The sequence below is a fragment of the Hemitrygon akajei genome, chromosome 6 (assembly GCF_048418815.1).
Source record: "Hemitrygon akajei chromosome 6, sHemAka1.3, whole genome shotgun sequence".
NCBI classification, from domain to species: Eukaryota; Metazoa; Chordata; class Chondrichthyes; order Myliobatiformes; family Dasyatidae; genus Hemitrygon; species Hemitrygon akajei.
Window position 1 is genome coordinate 125840395 of NC_133129.1, and position 27542 is coordinate 125867936.

Consider the following 27542-nt stretch of genomic DNA (forward strand, 5'->3'; position numbering starts at 1 on the left):
TTCACATAGAGGATCACAAATTTCTGGATTTCTGTATCCCACAGAGTGGTTTGAGGTGAGATCATTGGTGGTATTCAAAGATGAAGTAAATACATTTTTGAAAAATCAGGAAATTGAGGGCTGTGTGGAACTTGCACAGAAGGGTTGTTTAGACATGGTGCAGATCATAGAAACATAGAAAACCTACAGCGCAATACAGGCCCTTTGGCCCACAAAGTTGTGCCAAACATGTCCCTACCTCAAAAATTACTCAGCTTATCTATAGTCCTCTATTTTACTAAGCTTCATGTACCTATCTAAAAGCTTCTTAAAAGACCCTATTGTATCCGCTTCCACCACCGTTGCCGGCAGCCCATTCCACACACTCACCACTCTCTGAGTAAAAATCTTACCCCTGATAACTCCTTTGTACGTACTCCCCAGCACCTTAAACCTGTGTCCTCTTTTGGCAACTGGGAAAAAGCCTCTGACTATCCACATGATCAATGCCTTTCATTATCTTGTACATCTCTACAGGTCACCTCTCATACTCCGTCGCTCCAAGGAAATCCTGTCATTCAGGATTGCTTTTTTCTGTTCCTTGAACAGTATTACTATGTCTGGTTGGTTGGCCATTATCTGTTCATCAGTTTGTAGATCCTGTGGGACTTCCAAATACAGACTGTGTATATATACTGTGTATAAGTATATAAGTATATGTATAAATTCATAGCCTGAGGTAGAAGGTGTCCATTTTAGAAAACCTGCTCATTTATTGCTCATTTATTTTTCCTACACTTACACACTTAGTCCAGCGGTCATGGAGCATACGGATCCCTTCTTTATAGAAGTCGACGTCTTGGACCTCCATAAGTGGTCCACAGCAGGGGTGATTGATAAGTTTGTGGCCTAAGATAGAAGGAGATGAGTTATTCAGCTCTCGTTACATGCACATGCAGTTCAACTCTTTGAAAATGCAAAAAGTTTGAAGTTAGTAACTCATACAATAACATGTAGGAGGGGACTATGTTGAAAAATAAATGTGTTAGGCTAGCTAAAATTGACTCCTTCTACCTTAGGTCACAAACTTATCAATCATGCCTCGTTTGTGTGTGTGTATAAAATAGTTAAATTATATAAGTGATGAGCGATACAAAAATAGAAATAAAAATGTAGTGAGTTAGTGTCGATGGGTTCAATGTAGATTCAGAAATCTGATGGCAGACGGGAAGAAGCTGATCCTGAAGTGTGTGCCTTCAGGCTTCTATACCTCCTTCCTAATGGTAGCAATGGGAGCAAGGGGTGACCTGGGTGATGGGGGTCCTTAACAATGGTGCCACCTTTTTGAGGCATGGCGCATTACATAAAATGATGATTTTTAAAAAACATGCATGGTGCTCTAAATGTCGTAAAGGTAATGCTACGATTGTAATGAGGGATTTCAACATGGAGGTAGACTGGGAAAATCAGGTTGGTACTGGACCCCAAGAAAGGGAGTTTGTGGAGTGCCTCCGAGATGGATTCTTAGAGCAGCTTGTACTGGAGCCTACCAGGGGGAAGGCAATTCTGGATCTAGTGTTGTGTAATGAACTGGATTTGATAAGAGAACTCGAGGTAAAGGAGCCATTAGGAGGTAGTGACCATAATATGATAAGTTTTAATCTACAATTTGAGAGGGAGAAGGGAAATTCGGAAGTGTCAGTATTACAATTGAACAAAGGGGACTATGGAGCCATGAGGAAGGAACTAGCCAAAGTTGACTGGAAGGATACCCTAGCAGGGATGACAGTGGAACAACAATGGCAGGTATTTCTGGGAATAATACAGAAGGTGCAGGATCAGTTCATTCCAAAGAGGAAGAAAGATTCTAAGGGGAGTAGGGAGCGACCGTAGCTGACAAGGGAAGCCAAGGACAGTATAAAAATAAGAGAGAAGAAATATAACATAGCAAATATGAGCGGGAAGCCAGAGGATTGGGAAACTTTTAAAGAGCAACAGAAGATTACTAAAAAGGCAGTACGGGGAGAAAAGATGACGTATGAAGGTAAGCTAGCCAAGAATATAAAGGAGCTTTATGTAAAAGCTTCTTTAGGTATGTGAAGAGGAAAAAATTAGTTAAGACCAGAGTTGGGCCTTTGAAGGCAGAAATGGGTGAATTTATTATGGGGAACAAGGAAATAGCAGACGAGTTGAACAGGTACTTTGGATCTGTCTTCACTAGGGAAGACACAATCTCCCAGATGTAATAGTGGCCAGAGGGCCTAGGGTAACGGAGCAACTGAAGAAAATTCACATTAGGCAGAAAATGGTGTTGGGTAGGCTGATGAGACTGAAGGCTAATAAATCCCCAGGGCTTGATGGTCTAGGGTACTTAAGGAGGTGGCTCTAGAAATCGTGGACACATTGGTAATCATTTTCCAATGTTCTATAGATTCAGGATCAGTTCCTGAGGATTGGAGGATAGCTAATGTTATCCCTCATTTTAAGAAAGGAGGGAGAGAGAAAATGAATTATAGACCAGTTAGTCTGACATCAGTGGTGGGGAAGATTCTGGAGTCAATTATAAAAGATGAAATAGTGGCACATTTGGATAGCAGTAACAGGATCGGTCCAAGTCAGCATGGATTTACAAAGGGGAAATCATGCTTGACTAATCTTCTGGAATTTTTTGAGGATGTAACTATGAAAATGGACAAGGGAGAGCCAGTGGATGTAGTGTATCTGGACTTTCAGGAAGCCTTTGATAAGGTCCCACATAGGAGATTAGTGGGCAAAATTAGAGCACATGGTATTGGGGGTAGCGTACTAACATGGATAGAAAGTTGGTTGGCAGACAGGAAACAAAGAGTAGGGATTAACGGGTCCTTTTCAGAATGCAGGCGGTGACTAATGGGGTACTGCAAAGCTTGGTGCTGGGACCGCAGCTATTTACAATATACATTAATGATTTAGATGAAGGGATTAAAAGTAACATTAGCAAATTTGCAGATGACATAAAGCTGGGTGGCAGTGTGAAACATGAGGAGGATGTTATGAGAATGCAGGGTGACTTGGACAGGTTGGGTGAGTGGGCAGATGCATGGCAGATGCAGTTTAGTGTGGATAAATGTGAGGTTATCCACTTTGATGGCAAGAACAGGAAGGCAGATTGCTAGCTGAGTGGTGTCAAGTTAGGAGAAGGGGAAGTACAACCAGATCTAGGTGTCCTTGGTTCACGAGGTTGATTCCCGGGATGGCGGGACTATCATATGTTGAAAGATTGGAGCAACTGGGCTTGTTTACACTGGAATTTAGGAGGATGAGATGGGATCTGATGGAAACATATAAGATTATTAAGGGATTGGACACGCTAGAGACAGGAAACTTGTTCCCGATGTTGGGGGAGTCTAGAACCAGAGGCCACAGTTTAAGAATAAGGGGTAGGCCATTTAGAACGGAGTTCAGGAAAAACTTTTTCACCCAGAGAGTTGTGGATCTATGGAATGCTCTGCCTCAGAAGGCAGTGGAGGCCAATTCTCTGGATGCTTTCAAGAAAGAGTTAGATAGAGCTCTTAAAGATAGCGGAGGCAAGGGATATGGGGAGAAGGCAGGAACGGGGTACTGATTGTGGATGATCAGTCATAATCACATTGAATGGTGGTACTGGCTCAAAGGGCCGAATGGCCTACTCCTGCCCCTATTGTCTATTGTCTAAATAAAACCCTAAATGTTGTCTACATTGTGAACATGACCTTCTCATTCATCTCGCTTTGTCCAATAAATAGCCTCTTTAATCTGTCCAGCTACCCTTAGTAACCTGTGGATGTGAACTCTGAGGCCCCTGTGTTCTTCTACTGTTTTCAGTAGCCTACCATTTAATGCTTTATTTTTTGGTTTGTTTGTATTCTTGAAAAGCAGAGTGCCTCACTCTGTTGCATTTTGCTGCGTTTCTGTGCACCTGAACGGTCCATTAAGGACAGAATGTGTGATACAATACCTTTTACTAAACAAAATAAATGGTGTAGCTAGCACAAGTTTTCAGTGTCTTGGATGATTTAACTTGATTGGAAGGTAAGGAAAAACATTACTTTTCACTAAGTTACACTATTAAGCCAGAGTCAAATTCTTCAGTGTTGCTCAACTGATAAATCTGCAGAAACATAATAACTTTAGAAATATTTCTATCTTTTGCACTTTAAATGTGACTTTATACCCTCTAAAATATGAGGGAGGTTATAGCTTCCAATCTTGTGTCAGGAATTATTGGCAAACCTTCTTGGACAGCAGAATATCCACAAGAATATTACTTGGAGCTACCCTGCTGAACCGGTGTTACTTTCTCAAAGGTAAAGTAATAAAAGATGTGCCCTATTTTTCAGAACTCCCTATGCAAATCTCATTTCCAATCCTGCCATTATTCCAAATGGCTCTTATCTGCACTGTGTTATCGTTACAAGCAAAATCTATTTTACTTTGTCTTTCTTAGACTAAGAGTGGGAAAATGTGAGTAACCTCAATAGCATGCTTGCACTGGATAAGGTGGAGTGAGATTAACCAGTGTGCTCCCTGGTACGGAATGTTTAGTTATGAGGAGAGATTGGAGAGTCGTGTTTTTCTTGGAACATAGAGAGCTGAGGGAGCATCTAATAGATAAACAAACTTTCCCTGTGGTGGAGACATCTAAGACAAGTGACCATAGTTTTAAGGAGTGGAGTCAGAGGTTTAAAGATTTTTTTTTTCAGCCATGTGGTGGTTGTGATCTGGAGTGCACTACCTGGGAAGGTGGTGGGGATAGGTACTGTCACAATGTTTAAGACACATCTGGAAAAGTATAGAACATGGAAGGCTACAGAGTATTAGCTGGTAAATAGGATTATTACAGATAGGGCTTGAAGCTTTGCATAGGTGTGGTAAACCGAAGGACCTGTTTTTGCATTATACAACTTCTAGACTCCATGAACACTCTCTTAGCTGATGTGGACACATTAGGTCAAATGACCTCCTTGTGGGATGTAAGACCAGAAGATGTAGCAGCAGATGAGCCATTCAGCTCATCAGGTCTTCTCCCCATTCTATCATGAATGGTTTATTATTCTCTCTCAACCTCATTATCCACCCTTCACCCTGTAGCATTTGATACACTTACTAATCAAGAACCTATCAACGTCTGTTTTAACTATACCTAGTGACATCTTCCTTAGCCCTCTCTCGCAATGAATTCCACAGATTTACTGTACCATCCTCTGGCTAATAAAAAGTCCCTTCTCATTTCTGTTCTAAGTGATGCCTTTCTATTCTGAGGCCATGGCCTCTGATCCTAGACTCTCCCACTTTAGGAAACATCCTCTGCATGTCCACTTTATCAAAGCCTTTCAGTATTTGATCATTTAAATAATTAAATGTCAATAACATAGGTATCTGTACTTCTATACTTTCTCACTGATGGATCTGAATGACTATACAGCATACATTGTAATCCTACTAATGATTGCAGCAAATCTGGTTAGAGAGTTCACAGCAGCCTCTGAACCCTATGAGAAAATCGAAGAAAAGCAGAGAAATAAATCTGGGTTAACTCCAGGGGCTACAGTTTAGTGTTTGCTTAGACTGCCTCTCATCTAATTGGAAAACCACAAACAGAACATAAATTGATTTGCTTATGTCCTCTTAAAGTCCACTTAGATTCTCACGGCCAATAATTCTTCCAGTTTCACTTTACTTTCAAAGTTCAAAATCATGCTCCATACCTTCAAACCCAAGTCATCAATATATACTTGGAAAAGCAGAGATTCTAAAACCTGGACATCAACCATGTGTCCTTCACTCCATTCTGAAAAACACTTAGACCCTGTTCTTATTAACTAGCAATTCATAATTCACCTTGTTGCAACCCCTTTTATTCCACGGGCTTCAATTTTGATGCCATTTATTAAGTCGCATTTTAGCAAACACATAAAAACAATCTGCTGGAGGAACTCAGAGTCAAGCAGCATCTGTAGAGGAGAAAGGAATTGTCGATACTTTGGGTTGAGATCCTGCATTGGGACACTGTACTTGACCTTAACTCAAAACACTGACGAATCCTTCCCCAACAGATGCCATTCTTGACCCTCTGAGTTTCTCCAGCAATTTGTTTTCTCATTCTAGATTGCAGTTTCTGTAGTCTTGTGTCTCAATTTTGTTAAACAATTTTTGAAACTTTGCATTCACCGCACCAACAGGGCTCCTTTATTGACCCCCTCTGTTTCCTCATCAAAAGCTCGCTCAAGTGAGCTAAACGTGATTTGACTTTAACCAATCCATGCTGATTTTCCTTAATCTACCCACACTTGGTAAGTAACTGCCCAATTTGTATGGAGATTAAAGTCTCCCAAGCTATTTCTGATAGGTAGCTTTACCCTGGTAGTGAGATTAAACTGGCAGGGAAGTAATTGTTGAATTTATCCTTGCACTCATTTTGAGCGAGGCTGTAATGCTGGCATTTCTCCAATTGTCAGGCAATTCTTCATGGCCAGTACTTCTGTAATTTCCATCCTCCCCTCAGCAACCGAAGATGCAGGCATCCATTTTAAATGCAGCTTCTCTTTCTGGTTGTACTTCCAAATTAAGAGCATTAACTACATCTCCCTTTGCAGAGGCTCCAGAGTTTCTTGCTCTGTAAAGGTGAATGTGAAGTATCCATTCATTATCTTGATCTTGGTCTTCATGAGCCCAGATCAGTCCTACCTTCTTGTTTTCAGTCAGTCCATCAGGATCACAATCAGAATGAAAATTGGGTTTATTCCTGGCAAATGTTGTGAAATTTGTTTTGTGGCAGCTGTACAGTGCGAGACATAAGAATTGCGGTAAGTTACACGAATAAATACCACAGAGGAATAGCAAAGTAGTGTTCATAAATTCATGGACCATTCAGAAATGTGATCTCAGAGGGGAAGAAGCTGTTCATAAAATGTTGAGTGTATGTCTTCAGGCTCCTGTATCTCCTTCCTGATAGTAGTATCTTGAAGAGGGTGTTTCATAGATGGCCAGGGTCTTTAATGATGGATGTCACCTCCCTGAGGAATCACCTTTTGAAGATGTCCCCGCTGACGGGGTGCATTTCACCTGTGATGGAACTGGCCAAATCTAAAACCATGTGCAGCCTCTTTCAGTCCTGTGCATTGGAACCTCTATTTACAGCACCAATATAACAATTCAAAATGCTCACCACACACGCATCTGTAGATTTTATAAGTCTTTGATAACATACCAAATCTCCTCAAAGTCCGAACAAAGTAGAGCCAGTGGTGTGCCTTCTTCGCAATTACATAAATGAGTTGCCCCCAGGATAGGTCCTTTGAGATGCTGATGCCCAGGAACTTGAAACTGCTGACCATTTCCATTGCCAATCCTTCAATGAGGATTGGTGTGTGTTCTCCCGATTTCCTCTTCCTGAAGTCCACAATCAAGCCCTTGGTCTTGCTGGTGGTGAGTGCATGGTTGTTGTTATGAAACCACTCAACCAGCTGATCGGCCTCACTCCTGTATGCCTCTTTGTCACCATCATTGATTCTGCCAATGACAGTCATGTCATTGCTGAATTTATACATGGCATTTGTGCAGTGCCCAGCTACATATTCCTGAGGGTAGAGAAGGTAAAGTAGTGGGTTAAGCACACAGAGGTGAGGTATGCGTCTTTTGATTGTCAGCGAGGAGGAGATGTTACTATTATCTCTTAATGAGGAAGTCAAGGATCCAGTTGCTGAGGGAGGGGCCCAGCTTTTTGAAGTTTGTTGATCAGAACTGAGGGGATGATGCTGTTGAATGCTGTGCTGTAATTGATAAACAGTAGGTTACTCCAGGTGCTCCAATGTAGAGTGGATAGCCAATGAGATTGCATCAGCTATAGATCTGTTGTTGCAGTAGGCATTAGATCGCAGGGTTATTTCTTCTGGCTAATGGCACATCCAGTCAGTCCCTATGGTTGCTCAGGACCATGGAAGGCTTTTGGATCTCCTGCAAAGGGGTTGCCTTTCAAAGTGTCCCTTTCAATGGATCAGGGATGATTTACTTCCACTCTGGTTTTGTGCTTTCTAAGGTGCCAGATGAGGCAAACATGGGAAGTGCAGAATCTTCCACAGCTGTGGAAAGTAGTGGCCACTGGGGCAAGATGGCTGGGTGGTTTGTGAGACTGGCGGATAGGTGGCCTGTGATCAGGCTCAGATATCCTGCTTCCACCTGTTTACTATTCAAAGAGCACAGAAGGCTTATGGATTCTCTTTCCTGTTTGTCGCTGATTTTCCCCCCATCCCTTTCTCCAAACACCCAATTAAACGCTGGTTTGTAGGCACAGCGATATACTTAGGTTGATACCTGGGAGGTAAGTGAACATCCTGGAATCACCCTTGTGACCACAGAAATGCATGCCTGTTCACCTAAGCCCAGAATCTCCAATAGCCATGGCTCTTACTTTTCCTCCTTCCTCTGCAGCTGAACCACCCATGCAAGCTGCCCTCGGTGGAGTCTTCTGAAAAAGCCACTGCTTCTTTTTCGTCTCGCTGCCCACAAAACTCTCCACCTCTTGGGTGGACTGCAGTGACACTGGCTGTAAACTCAGAACTTGTGCTCTTCTGGCTAATGGCACATCCAGTCCCTATGGTTGTCTAGGTCCATGGAAGGCTTCTGGATCTCCTGCACTGTACTGGCTGTGCATTCCCTGAGGTCCAAGCTGCCCTGCCATGGCTACATTTACAGGTCTTCCCCACATCATGACAGCGTTGTGTTCCTGAGGACTGTTTGTGACCGGAACGTTTAGTGGCTGCTCAGCAATATTATTTAAATAAGAGGCCAATCAAGGGCAGCATGTAGTTAAACCAAGGCGTTTAACACAACCAGTCAGATTCCTCTGCAAAGTTAAATGATATTGTAGTTGCAGGATTATCCATATTCAGTTATGTCTCTGCTCTGTATGGAAGAAAGGACTGGTTTGTTTTATTCGTAGTACATGAAGATAGACCATGTACTGTGATCCCCTTTGTACTGGAGCTGTGAATCTCATTCCCAAGTGACAGAAGCTGTTTGCAGTCCCACAGCTACCACTAAGTTCATCCAGTCAGTCTCCCAAAGGTTTGCTCAAATGTACAGGCTGTGTCTAAGTCAGGCTTAGTAACATGGGAAGATCTGCATTAGATTATCTCACTTAAATAGTAATATCTCAAATAAACAGAGGGTTAAACAGCAACTACCCTGATCAGCTCACCAACTAATCACCCAGGTAACTGCCTCCTGCCATTCAGTGGTGTAATGCATTGAATCTTTTGAAAGCCTCCTCTGCCATTCATCCTGCAGGGCAAATGGAGGCCTTAAGCCCAGGCCTCAATTTACCGGCTTCCCTCTAGTGCTGCTCTGTACCTCTGAGAAGGTAACTTTTCAGGTGCAGTTGTATGTGCCTGGGCTCAGTTAGGTTCTGGCATTTCAGATGCATTGAAGGCACAAGATAACTGGACTTTTGCGTAATCTGAAATGCTATTTGTGATTTTATGCAAGTTTATTTTTCAAGAATGAAGTCTGAGCACATCAAAAAGTGATTCAATTTCTTAGCTCAAAAGTGAAAGCAAATATACTTTCTTCTGTTTCTGACCTTCCGTGCTGTTTTGTTCCTATGCTATCTGCTAAGTGTGATTATTAGATTTATACAAAGGCGTTCAAATAATTAACTTACTTATCAAATTAACAGGTAAGTAACAGTGAAGGAGATGCTATGCCAAGCAACAGATGCAGCAGTGTGTAGCGCAGGTGTATTTTGACAGTGGTCAGGTTGCTTGACTTGCAGTGATTTATGATGCTGAGATGCATCATTGTAAAGACTGGACATTTTGCTCTGAATTTCATGCTAGAAGGTGAACTCTTCTAAAGTGGTCAGATTGAATTAGATCCATGTGAATCAATGCTGGTAAAAATACCTAGTTAAAAATCATCCTTAATGGTTTTTAGTAAGACATACAAAATGCTGGAGAAACCCAGCAGGTTAGGCAGTATTTATGGAGAAGAATAAAGAGCCAACATTTCGGGCCAATACCCTTCATCAGGATAATAATTTATAATAAAGAAAATACAATAATTTTTATTCTGCTTTATGTTCCATCATCTCTTTTGGGTGATCTCATAATATGTACCTTACCCTGGCTGACACAGCAGGAAAGTGATCTTTTGCAAACACCATCTTCCCCATAGGTTTATATAGGCATCTTGTATGCATTGGAAAAGATTATTAAAAACTAAACCAATATCCAAACTTTCATGACCTATGGATATCCCAAATGGTTCACAGCCCAAAAGAAAAGTATTTTAGAATACAAGAGATCCTGCAGATGTAAATTCAGAGCAACAGATACAAAATGCTGGAATAGCTTAGCAGGTCAGGCAGCATCGATGAAAATGACATTCAACATTTCAAGCTCAGACCCTTGGAACGGGAAACAAGTGAGAATAAGAAGGTGGAGTTTGGGGGTGAGGGCAAGCTGAAATTGGCCTCAGCGTGGCACAAGGGGTGACATGCTGGAACAAGAATAGGATTTGGAATAGGATGTTGGTGAGGCAACACTCACATGTGAATCTGTTGGAGTTGTATTCAAGTCTCCCAACATGGCCTCTTGTACACTGGCGAGACCCAACGTAGATTGGAAGACCGCTTTGTCGAGCACTGTGGTGAACTACATATCCTGTACCGGCCTGGAAGGCTCAATGAGCCCCCTGATGCCCTATCCCAGGGAGCGTGTGCCAGCGCACAGCTTGACCAGCTATACGCCCTCCATGCACATCTTTGCCACCCAGGGGTCACCCGATTTTACCATTTCGTGAAAGCCCGGAACCTGCCTTACTCCCTTGAGGACATCAGGACGATGACCAGGGATTGCCAAGTCTGCGCTGAGTGCAAACCGCACTTCTACCGTCCTGAAAAGGCGCAACTTATCAAGGCCACCTACCCCTTTGAGCGACTGAGTGTTGACTTTAAGGGCCCCCTTCCCTCTACCGACCGCAATGTCTACTTTCTCAACATTATCGACGACTACTCGTAGTTCCCCTTTGCCATCCCCTGCCTCGACACCACTGCCACGTCCGTCATAAAAGCCCTGCGCCAGCTCTTCACTCTGTTCGGATATCCCTGCTATATCCACAGTGATAGAGGGTCCTCCTTTATGAGTGACGAACTGCGCCAGTACCTGCTGGCTAGGGGCATTGCTACTAGTAGGACCACGAGCTATAATCCCCCGGGGAAATGGACAGGTGGAGAGGGAGAATGCCACAGTGTGGAAGGCCACACTTTTAGCCCTTAAGTCAAAAGGGTTGCCTGTCTCTCAACGGCAGGAGGTCCTCCCCAAGGCAATCCACTCTATCCGCTCCCTGTTATGTACGTCCACCAATGCCACCCCTCACGAGCGCCTATTCTCTTTTCCCAGGAAGTCTGCCACTGGGACCACCCTACCAGCTTGGCTGACATCCCCAGGGCCAGTGCTGCTCTGGAAACATGTGAGGAGCAATAAATACTCCCCGCTGGTGGAGAGGGTTCACCTTCTACATGTGAACCCCCAGTATGCTTACGTGGTCTTACCTGATGGGCGGGAGGACACGGTCTCCGTCCGCTACCTGGCACCCGCAGGAGCAGCAGACCACTACCCCGAACACTCCACGGTAACTATGAACCCTGTACCCGAGGTGACACCGCGCACACCGAGCCCTACACAGACTCCTCACGACACTCCTATACCGGGCTTTTCGCACGCGCATATACCAGGCGCCTCGCGCACGCATAAGGGATCACTGACGCCTAGTGGGCTGACACCTCCAGTTAGGCCGGAACCAGCACAACCTCCTTCTCCGGTGCAATCACCACTGGCACCTGTGCAATCACAGTCGGTGCTACATAGATCGCAGCGACAGATTCGACCACCTGATAGACTTAACCTGTAAATATACTTGTAAGAAACTTCTCCCCATGGGGACTCTCTTTTAAAACAAAGGGGGGGTGAATGTGGTGAACTACATATACCTATCTGGACATGCCCCCCCCCCCCTGCTGACTGCTCCTGTGGCTCCTCCCACTGACCGTGGCTCCTCCCACAGACCCCAGTATAAAGGCGATTGAGGCCTGAGCCCTGCCCTCAGTGTCCAGGATGTAGCATGGTGGTCAATTGCTGCTTGTTCTTTCTTCCAGTCAATAAAAGCCGATATCTCGCCTCATGTCTCAGAGAGTTATTGATGGTGCATCAAGCACCTCAGTTCCATCCGCAAAAAATGGAATTTCCCAGTGGCCAAACATTTCATTCTCCTATCCCCATTCTCATTCCGACATGTCCTTTACCTCTTCTTAACTTCCTCATACTGGCATCTTCTAACTTGTCCTGCACCCCTCCCCCACCTCATTTTACTGGCTTCTTCTCCCTTTCTTTCCAGGCCTGATGAAGGGTTTCTGTCTGGAACATTGACTGATTATTCATCTCCTTAGATGATGCCAGACCTGCTGAGTTCCTCCAGCATTTAGCATGTGATGCAAGTAGTTTTGAAGTGTAGTTTGCCTTGAGTGGAAACACTTGCATTTTCTTTTTTCATGCTTGTAATAATTGGAATTTTTTCAGTCAAGATCACTTAAATGAATAATTAATAAAAGAACAAAACATTCAAGGGAATAACATTCCCTTGTATAAATTGCTCTTTCTTCTTTTCCAGTGATAGCCATCCTGTTGCATTAATAACTATTACCTCAATATAAGAATTACAAGAATGTCATCTGAGATTTATTTTAAGTTTTGCATAGCCTTGCCAAAGCCAATGCACTTTTTGCCAGTTAATATCTGAGCTTTTATATTAATACAGATTTTGTCTACTTTTGAAGAAGATCCAGTAACTATATCAGTGATGTTTCAAAGTATTATCCATCTCATCAAGTGTTTTTGACAGCCAGTGTGAGAAGCACGTTTGGTTAAGCGTGAAAACTGCTGCATTAGGTGTCAACACTCAAGTTTATTGCAGTGGTTATTCATGTTTTAGTGGTGTAGAAGTCCTTGACCAAAATTAGATGATCGACAGGTGATTCCCCTGTCCATTACCACAGTGAGTCACTGGGGTTGATTTGTGCAATGGGCTTCTCTGGGATTATATTTCAGTGCATTGTGAATAGATTTAATATAGTAATAGATTAATAAAGGCATGAGTAATCGGCAATAATTTTCACCTTAATATAACAAAGTATGTCCAATAGGGGAGAAGGTATGGCTTCCTCAGTATGTCCTGGCATTCATTACCATGGTTGATTCTCCAGCAATTTATTCCCTTTAAGTGACCAAAAATCTGTTGCTCTTATTGTGGTAGTGATTACGGCTTCACGGTTCTCTCAAATGGAGAATTCCTTAGAGGACATTTTGATAGAAGAAAGTGCTCCTTGTGGTAAATGACTGATACCCAAATACAATGATTATGAGCTTACCCCCACCCCAACTGTCAGATTCCTGTTTAGGAGTGTGGTGAACTACATATACCTGTCTGGACACGCCCCCTGCTGACTCCTCCCACAGACCCCTGTATAAAGGCGATTGAGGCCTGGGCCCGGCCTCTCAGTCTCCAGGATGTAGTATGGTGGTCAACCACTGTTTGTTCATTCTTCCAGTCAATAAAAGCCGATATCTCGCCTTACGTCTCAGAGTGAGTTATTAATGGTGCATCAAGGAGAAGCAACTTTACACATCTACCCTGTGAAGGCACCTAAAAACTGTGATCACTTTAGCAGAGAACCTTCCTTCAAAGCTAACTAATTATCAGGGGAATTTATCCTGTAAATCTCTGAACCAATTAAACGCTTCCTTAGGAAAGGGGAGTGAATCTGTACGTAATATTTCAAATGAATCTTCTTAACCAAAGCTTTAAGCACGTAGCAAGACTTTCTTTATGCCTCGACGCCCTTACAGTAAAGGCTAATATAGTAATTGCTTTTATTATTGTTTGCTAACTGCGTGGTTTGTTGAAAAACCTATGTGTTGTAAAACCTGAGATATATCTTTCTATTTGTAAATCTTATGGTTAACTCCTGGCAGACACAGTGCTAGCATTAGACCATCCAATAATTGTAACCTAATTCGCTGGATTCACTGGGAATCTCATAGGATTAGGAGAATGCTAGTAGTATACTCTGAGCCATATGTTCTTCTTCCCCACCTATCAACTGCAAGCTTAAAGCAAAAAATAAAATCTTGCAGATATAAAAGCATAGTTGCTGCTGGTTATGCCTGGTTTTGAAATAGCTGCATTAAGTTAAAATTTTTCAACTCTAATGAGGAAGGTTTTTTTCTCTTGCAAATGTAAACTTAGTTGTGTATTAACTGAGGCAATGGTTTCAAGACTTCCAAACAAATTCCTCCCGCTTCCTCTATTCCCCAATCTGACCTTTTACTTCTTTTCATCTGCCAATCACTACCCCCGGGTCCCCTCCTCCTTTCCTTTCTCTTATGGTTCCCTCTCCTCTCCTATCGGATTCCTTCTTCTCCAGCTCTTGACCTTTCCCACCTACCTGGCTTCACCTATCACCTTCCAACTAGTCTCCTTCCCCCACCCCACCTTTTTATTCTGGCAGCTTCCACCTTCCTTCTCAATCCTCAAGAAGGGTCTCTGCCCAAAACATTGCCTATTTATTCATTTCCGTAGATGCTGCCTGACCTGCTGAGTTCCTCCAACATTTTGTGTGTGTTGCTTTAGAATCAACATGGTTTTTCATAGAAACAAGAGAGAGGGCAGATACTAGAAATCTGGAGCAATACATAGAAAATACTGGAGGAGCCTAGCAGGTCAGGTAGCATCTGTGGAGGGAAGTGAACAATCAACACTTTAGACTAAGACTCTTCATCAGGACTGGAAAGAAGGGGAGGCAGGAGCCAGAGTAAGAGGGTAAGGGGGAGGAGTAGGAGCAAGAGCTGACGGGTGATAGGTGCATTCAGGTGAGAGAGGGAAGGCAGGAGGTGGAGGAGAGGAAAGAGAGGAAAGAGGAATGATGTGAGAAGTCTGCAGTTGATAGGTGGGGAAGGCAAAAGGCTAAAGAAGATGGAATCTGATAGGAGAGGACAGTAGTCCATGGAATAAAGGGAGGAAGGAAGGTGAAAGTGATTAGGACGGGGGAGAGGGGAAGGAGAATGGGTGAAGGGGTCCAGAGATAAAGGAAAACAGGTCGGAATGGAATAGAGCGGAGTGGGAGCAGACGTTAGAAAAATTGATGTTGATTCCATCAGGTATGGCCAAGATGGAATATGAGGTGTTGCTCCTTAATATGGTTTTGGCATCAACATGGCAGTAGAGGAGGCTGTAAACAGATATGTCAGTGTGGGAATGGGAAGTGGAATTAAAATGAATGGCCACCAGGAGATTCTGGTTATTGCAGCAGAGAGAGTGAAGGTGCTCAGTGAAACGATCCTCCAGTCTGCGCCTGATCTCATCGACGTACAGTAGGACACACTGGAGTCAATAAATGACACTGATGGGTTCACATGTGAAGTGCCGCCTCACCTGGGAGGATTGTTTAATGCTCTGGATGGTGATGAGGGAGGGGTGTAGGGGCAGTGTGTAACACTTGGCATTGTTGTAAGAGTAAGTGCCCTTAGGGTGGTTGGAGGGGAGAGATGAGTGGACAACAGAATTGTGGAGGCGGTCTCTGTGGAAAACAGAGGCAGAGTAGAGAGGAAGACATGCCTAGTGGTGGGATCTCATCGGAGATAGAGGAAGTTGCAGAGAATGATGCTTTGGATGCAGAGGCTTTTAGGGTTATAGGTGAGGACAGGGGTATTCCTATCCCTGTTATGCCAGGATGGGATGAGGGTAGACTAGACATGCCTAAAATGGAGGAGATGCAGTTGAGGGCTCTACTGGTAGTAGTGGAGGACAAGCCCTGTTTTCTGAAAAAACTTGACATCTCAGATGTCCTCAAATGGAAAGTCACATATTGAAACCAGACTGAGAGAAGGGAATAGAAAGGTTGCAGGTGACAGAGTGCGAAGAAGTGTGGTCAAGGTGACTGTGGGAGTCAGTGAGTTTATTAAAGATTTCAATAGAAACTCTGTCTATGGAGATAGAGAGATCTAGAAAGGGGAGAGAGATGTTATAGATGGGCCAAATGAATTGGAGGGCAGGATAGAAGTTGGAGACAAGGTTGATAAAAATGAGCTCCTCATGGGTGCAGGAAGCAGCACCAAAGCTGTCCTCATTGTACTGGAGAAAGAGTTGGAGAATGCTACAAGTGTCGTCGTGGAACATGTACTGGTCCACATAGCTGACAAAAAGGCAGGCATAGCTGGGACCCATGCAAGTAGCCATGGCAACTCCTTCAATCTGGAGAAATTAGGAGGAAAGAGAAGTTATTCAGGGTGAGAATCAGTTCTGTCAGACAGACGAAGAGGGTGGTGGAAGGAAGCCAGTTGGGACTATTTATCATAGCCTTTTTAACAAATATGCTTTGATTGCACGTAATATACTCCACACTGTAGTGGTCCAAATGACAGAATACAGCATCTGTTATCCACAACAACAATGCAATCTTTCTTAGATTGCTGTATTCCAATAGCAATGCTTTTTTAAAAAAATGTAGCTTAACAGTTCAAGCTTTTAAGCAAAAAGAATACTTAAGTACTTGGTAAAGTCATTGATTAGTGTTATTGAGAATCAATATACATCTGCAGTTGATGGAAATTTGAAATAGAGACCAAAATGCTGGAAGCACTCAGCAAGGCATGCAACATCTGAGGAAAGACTTTCTTTCCCCAGTTGCTGTATGAGCTACGAAGTGTTTCCAGCATTTTCTGTTGTTAATTCATTATTATCATCAGTTTTCATATGTGTTGACATTTCCTTTTACCTGTGATAAATGGAGCCGTTTGCATCAAGGACTTTCGCACCTGGCAAATATGCTTTGGAACTGCTTAACATATTTCTAATGCCTTTTGGGTGTACTGGGCAGATGGAGGGGTATGGACAGTCTCAGTTCGATTGAAAGTCTTGCATAATCAATTGCACAATGCTTGCTGTTTCAATAAAAGAGAAAATCACAGCAGCAACCACATATACTTGGTACTGAAAAGCTGTGATAGTGTGCAAAGGAGGTTTGTATTTGAGTGCGGATATTGAAATGCAAAAGTTGTAAAAACAGCATTGTCTTATATGTAAATTATTTCTCCTGATTCATGATCATATGACATAGCATGAATACAACTCTTGCTTTGTTCCGGCAAGTCTTTTCTCCAAACATGGAGAGCTATCAAAAATAAAGGAGTAGGTTGCTGATTTCGTACCATCATACAGGACTAGTGAACCATTTGAATAAAAGCACTGGAAATATCAAACCAGAAGTGTGGACATTAAATGTGCCATGCCTTATTGCTGTTGACACAAAGTGATTATCTTGTCAATAATTCAGCCTGGCCAGATTGACTGCAACATTCTACCTTAAGGAAGAATTTCAAAGATTTTGGTATCACAAAGATCTCTCTGATCATATTGATTAAGTTGAGTCCATGACCATGTGATTTTAATATAATGTCTGAAAGAACCAGCTTCATTATATTGAGTTGGTTTTCTCATAATATTCATTTTATAGGATCATGAAACAACATAATAGAATTATGTTTCCTAGAGTATCAAAATGATGTGAACTCCTGTCTCTTTAAGACCTTTTTCAGAATCAGGTTTATTATCATTGGCATGTGACGTGAAATTTGTTAACTTAGCAGCAGCAGTTCAATGCAATACATAATATAGAAGAGAAAATATTAAATAAATGCATACATTGAATTACGCATATTGAATAGATTAAAAATGTGCAAAAACAGAAATACTGTATATTCAAACAAGTACAGTGGTGTCCAAGGGCTCAATGTCTACTTAGGAATCATTTGTCAGAGGGAAAGAAGCTGTTCCTGAATCGCTGAGTGTGTGTCTTCAGGCTTCTGTACCTCCTACCTGATAGTAACAGTGAGAAAAGGGCATGCCCTGGGTGCTGGAGGTCTTTAATAATGGACGCTGCCTTTCCGAGCCACCACTCCCTGAAGATGTCCTGGGTACTTTGCAGGCTTATACCCAAGATGGAGCTGACTAAATTTACAAACCTCTGCAGCTTCTTTCAGTCCTGTGCAGTAGCTCCCCCCCCCACCTCCATACCAGACAGTGATGCAGCCTATCAGAATGCTCTCCACGGTACATCTATAGAAGTTTTTGAGTGTATTTGTTGACATGCCAAATCCCTTCAAACTCTTAATAAAGAATAGCCGCTGTCTTGCCTTCTTTATAACTACATCGATACATTGGGACCAGGTTAGATCCTCAGAGATCTTGACACCCAGGAGCTTGAAACTGCTCACTCTCTCCACTTCTGATCCATCTGTGAGGATTGATATGTGTTCTTTCATCTTACGCTTCCTGAAGTCCACAATCAGCTCTTTCATCTTACTGATTACTCTGTACTCCCTCTGCAATTAGATCCTCGATTTCCTAACCAGTCTTCTGGTAAGAAATTTGAGGATCCATTTGCAGAGGGAGGTACAGAAGCTCAGGTTCTGCAACTTCTCAATCAGGACTGTGGGAATGATGGTATTAAATGCTGAGCTATAGCTGATGAACAGCATCCTGATGTAGGTGTTTGTGTTGTCCAGGTGGCCTAAAGCCGTGTGGAGAGCCATTGAGATTGCATCTGCCATTGACCTATTGTGGCAATCGGCAAATTGCAATGGGTCCAGGTCCTTGCTGAGGCAGGAGTTCAGTCTAGTCATGACCAACCTCTCAAAGCATTTCATTACTGTAGACGTGAGTGCTACCAGGTGATAGTCATTAAGGCAGCTCACATTATCCTTATAGGGCACTGGTATAATTGTTGCTTTTTTTGAAGCAAGTGGAAACTTCCACCCATAGCAGTGAGAGGTTGAATATCTCCTTGAATACTCCCACTAGTTGGTTGGCATAGGTTTTCGGAGCCTTATCAGGTACTCCATCTGGATCTTCCACCTTGCGAGGGTTCACTCTCTTTAAAGAGAGCCTAACACTGGCCTCTGAGACAGAGATCACAGGGTCATCAGGTGCAGCAGGGTCCTTCACAGCTGTCATTGTGTTCTCCCTTTCAAAGCGGGCATAGAAGGCATTGAGTTCATCTGGTATTGAAGCATCACTGCCATTCATGCTACTGGGTTTCACTTTGTAGGAAGTAATGTCTTGCAGACCCTGCCAGAATTGCTGTGCATCCGATGTCACCTCCAACCTGATTCGAAATTGTCTCTTCACCCTTGAAATAGCCCTCTGCAAATCATACCTGGTTTTCTGGTTCAGGCCTGGGTTGCCAGACTGAATGTCACAGATCTAGCCTTCAGCAGACGACGTACCTCCTGGTTCATCCATGACTTTTGGTTTGGGAATGTACAGTAAGTCTTTGTAGGCACACACTCATCCACACAGGTTTTAATGAAGTCGGTAACAACTGCAGCATACTCATCCAGGTTCGAAGGTGAATCCCTGAATACAGTCCAGTCCACCGATTCAAAGCAGTCCTGCAGGCGCTCCTGTGCTTCCCTTGTCCACACCTTCTTGGTCCTCACTACTGGTGCTGCAGTCTTCAGTCTCTGCCTATACTCAGGGAGTAGAAGTACAGCTAGATGTTCAGACTTCCCGAAGTGAGGGTGTGGAATAGCACGGTAGGCATTCTTGATGGTGGTGTAGCACTGGTCCAATGTGTTGTCTCCTCTAGTATTGCAAGTGATCTATTGATGGTAATTGCTTAGTGATTTTTTTTTTCAGACTGGCCTGGTTAAAATTTCCCAAAACAATGCTGAAGGCATTAGAATGCGCTGTTTCATGCATGTTGATCCCATTGCTGAGATTATTGCCTGATTGACATTGGCTTCAGGTGGAATGTATACTGCTACCAAAATGACCCCAGAGAACTCCCATGGTATGTAAAAAGGACAGCACTTAACTGCTAGATATTCCAGGTCTGGTTCCAGATATTCCAGGTTCCTAAAATCCTTAAATTTTAAAACCCAAGTTGGGCCTCAACAACGTTTGATGTTTTCTGCTTGATTCTGGTTTAAGATGGTGCTTATGAATCTCATCAACTTCTGGCTGGTGGCCGATGAAACAAGAAAACAACTAAATACTTTGTTAGCCACACTTTTGCTGGTAAATGATACGGAATATGGAAGGGGCAGCACACAGGTAACCATGAGTGAGGAAGACCTGAGTTCGATTTATTTAAACGTTGGTCTGAATCAGAAGGGTTCGGTGCAGGCAGAATTGAGGCAGATGGGTGCAAGCCCCAGAGTGTATCAAGGTAACAGAACCCAATGTTTGGAAGTGCTGTGCTGAATTGGAAAGGTTGGTACAGGCTGAATTGAGGCAGAGGGGTGCAAGCCCCAGAGTGTATCAAGGTGACAGAACCCATTGTTTAGACGACGATTTATGCACTGGGCCAGATTGAAAAGGTCAGGGTATCGGGGCCTGAGGCAAGAGATGGGTCAGTTCAGCTCGCTGCTCCACCCTGTACTGAACTAAGGGTCTGTGGGTGGACTTCAATTCAGAATGCTATTTGCTTGTGCTTATTTGCATAATTTATTGTTTTTTCTCTTCACCTTGGGTATTTGACTGTCTTCTTTCTTAATGGGATCTTTTGGGTTTCTTTGGTTTGCAGCTGTTTGTAAGGAGACAAATCTCAAGCTTGAGTAATGTATACATACTTGATAATGTACTTTGAACTTTTCAACCAATCTCAGATACTTCCTTATTTTGTAAAGTATTCAGTACCTTACATGAAAATTCTTCCCAACATCTTCTAATGACTGAGATATGCAGAGGTGTTACTCTTTTAGATCTGGTTGAGCCATTTTCTTTGTTTATTAAAACTTGTTAAAAATGAAGATGATGTGCCAGTGCAAAGAGTTTATTGGTGAGGTTAGAACGGGATTGCACTTGAAAATCTCACATGGTCTCAGCTGTACCACTACTGAGTGCTTTAAAAAGATACTAGCAGGTAAGCCAGTTAGGCTTTTACTTGTGGTTTAATTTTATCTCTTTGCCTGGCTGTGAGTGTCACATACAAAGGCAGCATTTATTGCTCATCCATAATTTCCTTTGAGATAAATGACTTGCTCCAGGACAATTAAGAACCAACCACTTTGCTGAGGGCCTAGACGAATAAGGGTGATAGATTTTCTTCCCAAGAAGGTGTTAATTTTACTTTTTTCAACAGTCACTATTACTGATATTCCCTTTTTATTCTAAATTGATTAAATTGGTCTAATTTTAATTTCTCAGTGGCCACTTGATTTGATTTTGGACCAATTGATTTTAGTTGTGAATATGTGTTTTTGGATCATCCGTTAAGATCCCAGCTCTGCTGCTGTATTCGCACATTATGAAATTATACCTGTTCCGGATTACATTACAGAGCATAATTTAGACTTCAGGAGCCAATCCTACAATTTTCTTGTCCGGCTAATAATAGGAATGGAGTGGATCAAAAACCTGCACAAAGATAGTATGAGGAAGATTCTGATATGGGTACAGAGAAGGGTGATGAATGGAATTTGCCATCTGAATGGTAAGGACTCTCTGAGGAGTAAGAATATTTACACTGAGAGGCTGACAGTTCATCATAACAGTCGGGATCCAAAGGGATATTTTATCCAGTATAGAATGTCATTAAGAGTCTTAATGGTGAGAAAATGAGCACATTGTATAAAATAACAAATCTACATTTGCACAACAGCCTCTGTATTAAATTAGTAACAGCAGGAACTTACATTTATATAGCACCTTTCACAAAATGTACCAAGATGAAGAGCACACTATAAGAAATTTAAGGTGATCAAAAGGTTGCTCAGAAAATATTCACTTTAAGGGAAATGTTAAAGAAGAAGGAAACATTGAAAGAAGGGACTCCAGAACTTCGGATAGACGGCAGATAAAAATCACATCCACACTGAAATTCAAGGTTGCACAAGAGACAAAAATTGGAGGAGCACTGGGAGAGGGATGGAAGGAGGTGCGGATATGGCGATGGGTGGGACATTGAGGAATTTGGGACTAAGAAGGAAATACGGAAGAGAAAATGTTATAACTTTCAAAAGGCAATTGCTATACTTCAGATCTACATAATCAATAGTATATAAAGTATAAATTTTATGATCTGACAAACTGAAATAGCCTTCATTAGTTTTATGCTTCTAAAGCACTGGGATATATAAGTGAATGAAGTGTACCCAGATTTGCTTGCAGCTGAAATACTGGAGCTTACAGTTATTTCTTAACAAGCAAAGGTTTACCTGAGATTCAAAATAAATTACTCCCAACTTTCTGGCGATTTGAGTGAGTGATATACATATACCATTCAATGGTTAGACTAAGGATTTGATGGTGTGTCACATTGTAAGGGTGAACATGGGGAAAATATGTTTTCTCTGCTTTCTGAAGCACATTGCAGTGAGAAAGTAATTTGGGCCTTCCTTTGCAGCTGTGTCAGTCTTTGGCTGCTCATTCTCCCCACTGCTGATTCCTTTGCAGATGCAGAGAAGCTGAATGAGGCCACAGATACCGGCAGGAGGGCTGGCTCTATCCATGCTGCGTCCGACCAGAGAAAGATTGACGACTCCAGTGACAGTCAGGAAGAGGAACAGATGGTAAGTGAATTCTCAACTGTCTCCTCGACAGTGATATATCAAGTCTGCACTGCAATTATCTATGTACCTTAAGTTACAGTGGCACAGTCATAGCAAATTACTTTCCCCATTCTCTGCAAGGTAAATTCCCTAATCATCCACATTTCCGTGAAACAGAGAAAGGTATGAGTTTCTAAAACAGAAACTCCATTCATCTAAATGATATTGAACTTGCTGTAACAAAGCTCAGTAAGAAGTTAATGTATTCACCCCTTCTGGGTTCCAATTAATGTAGGAACCAGGCAAGTGGATTGAGGGAATTCTGGAGAGACCAAGAAGGAAGCCACAATGTGGTGTAGCACAGCAGCATCAATTCTGTCTAAGATTAATTACTTCAATCAAATTAAAAATCTTAATTATTTGTGAAAACTTCTATTCTATTATTAATTGTAAAGCATTTTGTGAAGTTTTGGGAGTGGTATTGAAGTGTTATACAGATTGATGTTTTTTGTTCATTTTGATATAAATAAATGCAACAAAATGCAGGCACAGTGTCCAAGAGCAATACCCCAGGACCTCAGCAGAAGTGAAAAGAGTTGGTGGTAAGATGAAGCAGACTAGGAAATAATGATTTCCAAGCTTAGGAGAGAGTTAGAAGGAAAGAAAATAGAGGAAGAAAGAAAAAAAGGTGATGTCTTGTGAGTGAATGAGTAGAAAAATAAATAAAGGTTCTTGAATTCAAAATAGTGAAGAGGGTTGCCCCCGGATGATGTGAAGCAAGGAAATAAAAGCATTTTTATTATATTTACCTACACAGGAAGCCACCATGAGAAAGGGCATGGGCTTTGATAGAGATGGATCTCAGCAGGTTTGGCTTATTTGGAACCTTGTAAGTGGAAGATGTGTGGTGTCGATGTTACAGTTGTGACACCTTAACACATGGAGGTGTCAGAAATAACAGTAGTTTAGTGAAAGTAGAGGCTACTAGAAGAGAAGTGAGAGTAGAGTGAACTCTCTCTTTATTTGGGAGGGAAGAGTGTGAGAGGAGGGAACAAAATGATGAGAAGTGAAACAGACACAGTTGAGGAGGTAGGGTAGAGGATGGGGTGAGAAGGAATAATCCACAAATGAAGAAAGAAGCTTCAAAAGGCACTTGGGATTTTAGATTAGTTTCAATAAAATCTTAATAAATAAGAAAAGAATGTGGTCGGGGGAACTACTAACATGAGAAAATCTTCAGGTGCTGGAAATCCAAGCAACACGCACAAAATGGTGAGGAACTCTATGGAAAAGAGTACAGTCAATGTTTTGGGCCGAGAGCCTTCATCAAGACAGGAGAAAAAGGTTGAGAATTCAGAATAAGAAGGTGGAGGGTGGGAGGAAAAACTACAAGGTAGTAGGTGATAGGTGAAACCAGGAGAGGGGAAGGTTGAAGTAAAGAGCTGGAAAAGGTGGAATCTCATAGAGAGGACAGAAGGCCATGGAAGAAAGGGAAGACGGAAGCGCACCAGAGAGAAGTGATGGGCAGGTAAGATGAGATGAGAGAGGAAAATAGGAATGGAGTATGGTTAAAGAGAGTGGGGAGGGGCAATTACCAGAAGTTTGAGAAATTGATATTCATGCCATCAGCTTGAAGGCTACCCAGACAGAATATAAGGTGTTGCTCCTCCAACTTGAGTGTGGCCTCATCCCAGCAACAGAGGGCTGTGTTGATGGTGGAGGAAGGAAAGTCCCTTTCTTTGAAGAAGGAAGACATCTTGTTAGTTCTGGAATGAAAAGCAGATGTGGTAGAATTGGAGGAACTGAGAGAAGGGGATGGAATTTTCACAAGTGACAGGGTGGAAAGAGGTATAATCTAGCTAGCTGTGAGAATCCATAAGTTTATAGTACTAATCAGTAGATAAGCTGTCTCTAAGAGAAAGAGAGATAGAGAAAGTGGAGAGAGGTGTCGGAAATAGACCAAGTAAATTTGAGGGCAGGGTGGAGGTTGGGGAGAAAGTTGATGAAGACAACGAGCTTAGCATGGGTGCAGGAAGCAGCACCAATGCAGTCGTTGATGCAGTGTAGGAAGAATTGGGGAGCAATACTGGTGTAGACTTGGAACATAGAATAGTCCATGTAGCCAACAAAAAGGTAGGCATAGCAGGACCCATGCAAATCCCCTTGGTTACACCTTTTGTTTGAAGAAAGTAGGAGGAGCTGAAGGAGAAATTATGGAGGTGAGGACCACTTCCTCCAGATGGGGGAGAGTGGTGGTGAAGAGGAAGTGGACACCAGGGCAATACCCCAAGTGTGGCCTTGATAGAGTGCTGCTTTAGTTGAATACACCTTCTCAGATGTTCTCACAGTTGGATGTAAAATTCCTCACCACATTATTATAAAGATGAGTGGAAGAATTGTACTTTCTATTCTGTTAAATAATTATACCTTGATCGTCATTGCAAACCAATTATTTTGGTCATTTTAAACTCACTATTATGTAAATATGCAGTGCATAAATTACCTGCTGCACACTTGTGAATAGTTTTATTGAATGTCAAACATCTTGAGATTTTGAGGTTGTGATGGCACAATATGAATGCAAGCCTTTTCTTCTTCCACTCTTCTCTGATATGGTTACGAAGACTGTGATTAGGTGGGGAGTTCTAACATAGAAGGAGAGCGACTTCCTGTATGTCATTGCTTTCTTTAAACTACCTCAAAACACATTGTGTACATCTTTAGAATGAGGTTGATTATATGATATGAAATTAGTTGTTTTAAGGCAGACAATGCAGAGATATCAAATGACTATAAATTACAAAATAAATACATTGTACAATAAAAAGAATATGAGCTAGTGTTCATGGATGGTTTAGAAATCTGATGGCAGAGGGGAAGAAGCTGCCTCTGAATCACTGAGGTTCCTGTACTTCTGTCCTGATGGAGTCATGGCCTGGATCATGAGAGTCCTGAATGCCTTCTTTGAATGCTCTCAGAATCAGAATGCTCTCCATTATACATCTGTAGAAACTTGGCAAGAGTGTTTGGGGATACACCAAATCTCCTCAAACTCCTGGCATCCTGTCTTCATGATCGCAACAATGTGTTGGGCTCTGGACAGATCTGCCAAAATGTTGACACCAGGAGCTTGAACTCTTTCCACTGCTGACTCCTCCAAAAGGACTGGTGTGTGTTCTCCTGACTTTGCAATCAATTCCTTTGTCTTGCTGACATTGAGTACAAGGTTGTTGCGACACCATTCAACCAGCCGATCTATCTCACACTTGTACCCCTCCTTGTCACCACCTGAGATTTTACCACAACAATGGTGTCATCTGCAAATTTATAGGTGGCATTTGAGCTGTGCTTAGCCTTAGGGTCACGAGACGGTAGTTTCACATATTTGGAAATTTATTCAGTTTTATTCTCAGTCTCTGGTAGTGAAACAGAAAATTATTGTATTCATGTCTTCAGTGCTTCCTGCCTCAAAACCAGAATACTGGAAATATTGAGTCGGTCAAACAGCAGCTGTGGAGAGAAAAACAAGGTTCTGATGAAAGGCCATGGACTTGAATGTTACCTCTATTTTACTCTCTCCACAGCTACTGTCTGACTCTCTAAACATGTTATTTCAGAATTGCAGGATCTTTTCCATTGCTCAGTGTCTGAAATGCAGTTGGTTCCTCTCCAGCTAGGATTCAGTCAGAATTACAATCTGAAGACAAGAATCTAAATTTATAAAGAGGGAGTAGGGAGGCAATCAGCAAAATGCAAACACTCAAGGGTAAATGATTAATGATAAATTAATGGTCAATGGCAGATGCAATACTCTCTGAACTACTTTTCCTTTAATCTTGCTGTGCTCTCTGAATAAAGCCCAAGCACAAACTTGACCATATTTATTGCTGCACTAAAATAAATAACCCCCCTGAGCTAGTTATTGCATTATTCTCACAAGTGATTGTTTTGGGAATGTATGTGCCAACTCTAAAAAGTAGGAAGAAAGGCAAACCTTATATTACCTGGTGCTCAAATGTTAAAAATAATCAATCTATTTAATAAAATAAATCTTCTTTTGGAATTAATGGGACAATGTTCTATGTTATCACCACCAGACTTAAGGTAGCATCACATGGATATTTACAGCAGTAAATCTGTTCCCCAATTCTCATCCACAGGTATGACTGAATCTCCTCTTTGAGAATCATCTCTGTATTGGAATTTTCAAACACCTGCTATTTGAACTGCAGGGCACTCATCTTGCTCATTCGAAGATGCCCCTTTCAAAATAAAGAACTTACATTTACACAGTGCATTGCACAGTTTCAAATATGATAAAGTGCTCTCCCACCAATGAAGTACTGTTGAAATGTGGGAATTGAGGTGGAACACAACTTCAAAATGCTCACCTAGTCACAGAAGCAAACAGACCACACTAATTCGAACACATGCCACTCCATGCTTGCATCACTAATGTAAACATTAAAATACCACTGTGAGCAAACAAACCTCTTTATCATTTTGCATTAGTAAGTGGGAAAAAACTTCTTTAATTAACTACATTCTTAACGATTTTTGTCTCTTTGCTGTTGTTCAGTCTTGTGTTGACAATCTAATGACAGTGACCTTATTTGCATAGAGGGCTCCCATGTTCTGTTGATGGCAGGGTACTTGCTCAGACTAAAGCTGCAATGACACATAATCAATCAACTGTGCCTAACTCCATAATCACAAAATTCTGGGTGGCATTCACTGACATTGTGAGCGTAATTCTCACAGAGGAGATTCAGCCACACTTATGGATGCTTAATCTCAGCTGAGGAACGGGTTTAGCTCTGTGAACACTCATGTGATGCAATCTGAAATTCTGTGATTATAAAATGACATACCGTCCCAGCTATTCTGAAGTAGGAAGTTTCTTTATATAAAAAAATAGATTTGCTGTTAGTTTTATTAATG

General features: G+C 42.1%; 1 protein-coding gene across 1 annotated transcript in view; it reads left to right on the forward strand.

Annotated features, from left to right (window-relative positions):
* LOC140729448 (N-acetyl-beta-glucosaminyl-glycoprotein 4-beta-N-acetylgalactosaminyltransferase 1-like) overlaps nucleotides 1-27542 on the forward strand; it is an 813083-nt gene that overhangs the window by 234454 nt on the left and 551087 nt on the right. The window contains exon 2 of the mRNA XM_073049203.1: nucleotides 22507-22622. Coding sequence (XP_072905304.1) covers nucleotides 22507-22622 — 116 coding nt within the window. The remainder of the gene's footprint in view (nucleotides 1-22506; nucleotides 22623-27542) is intronic.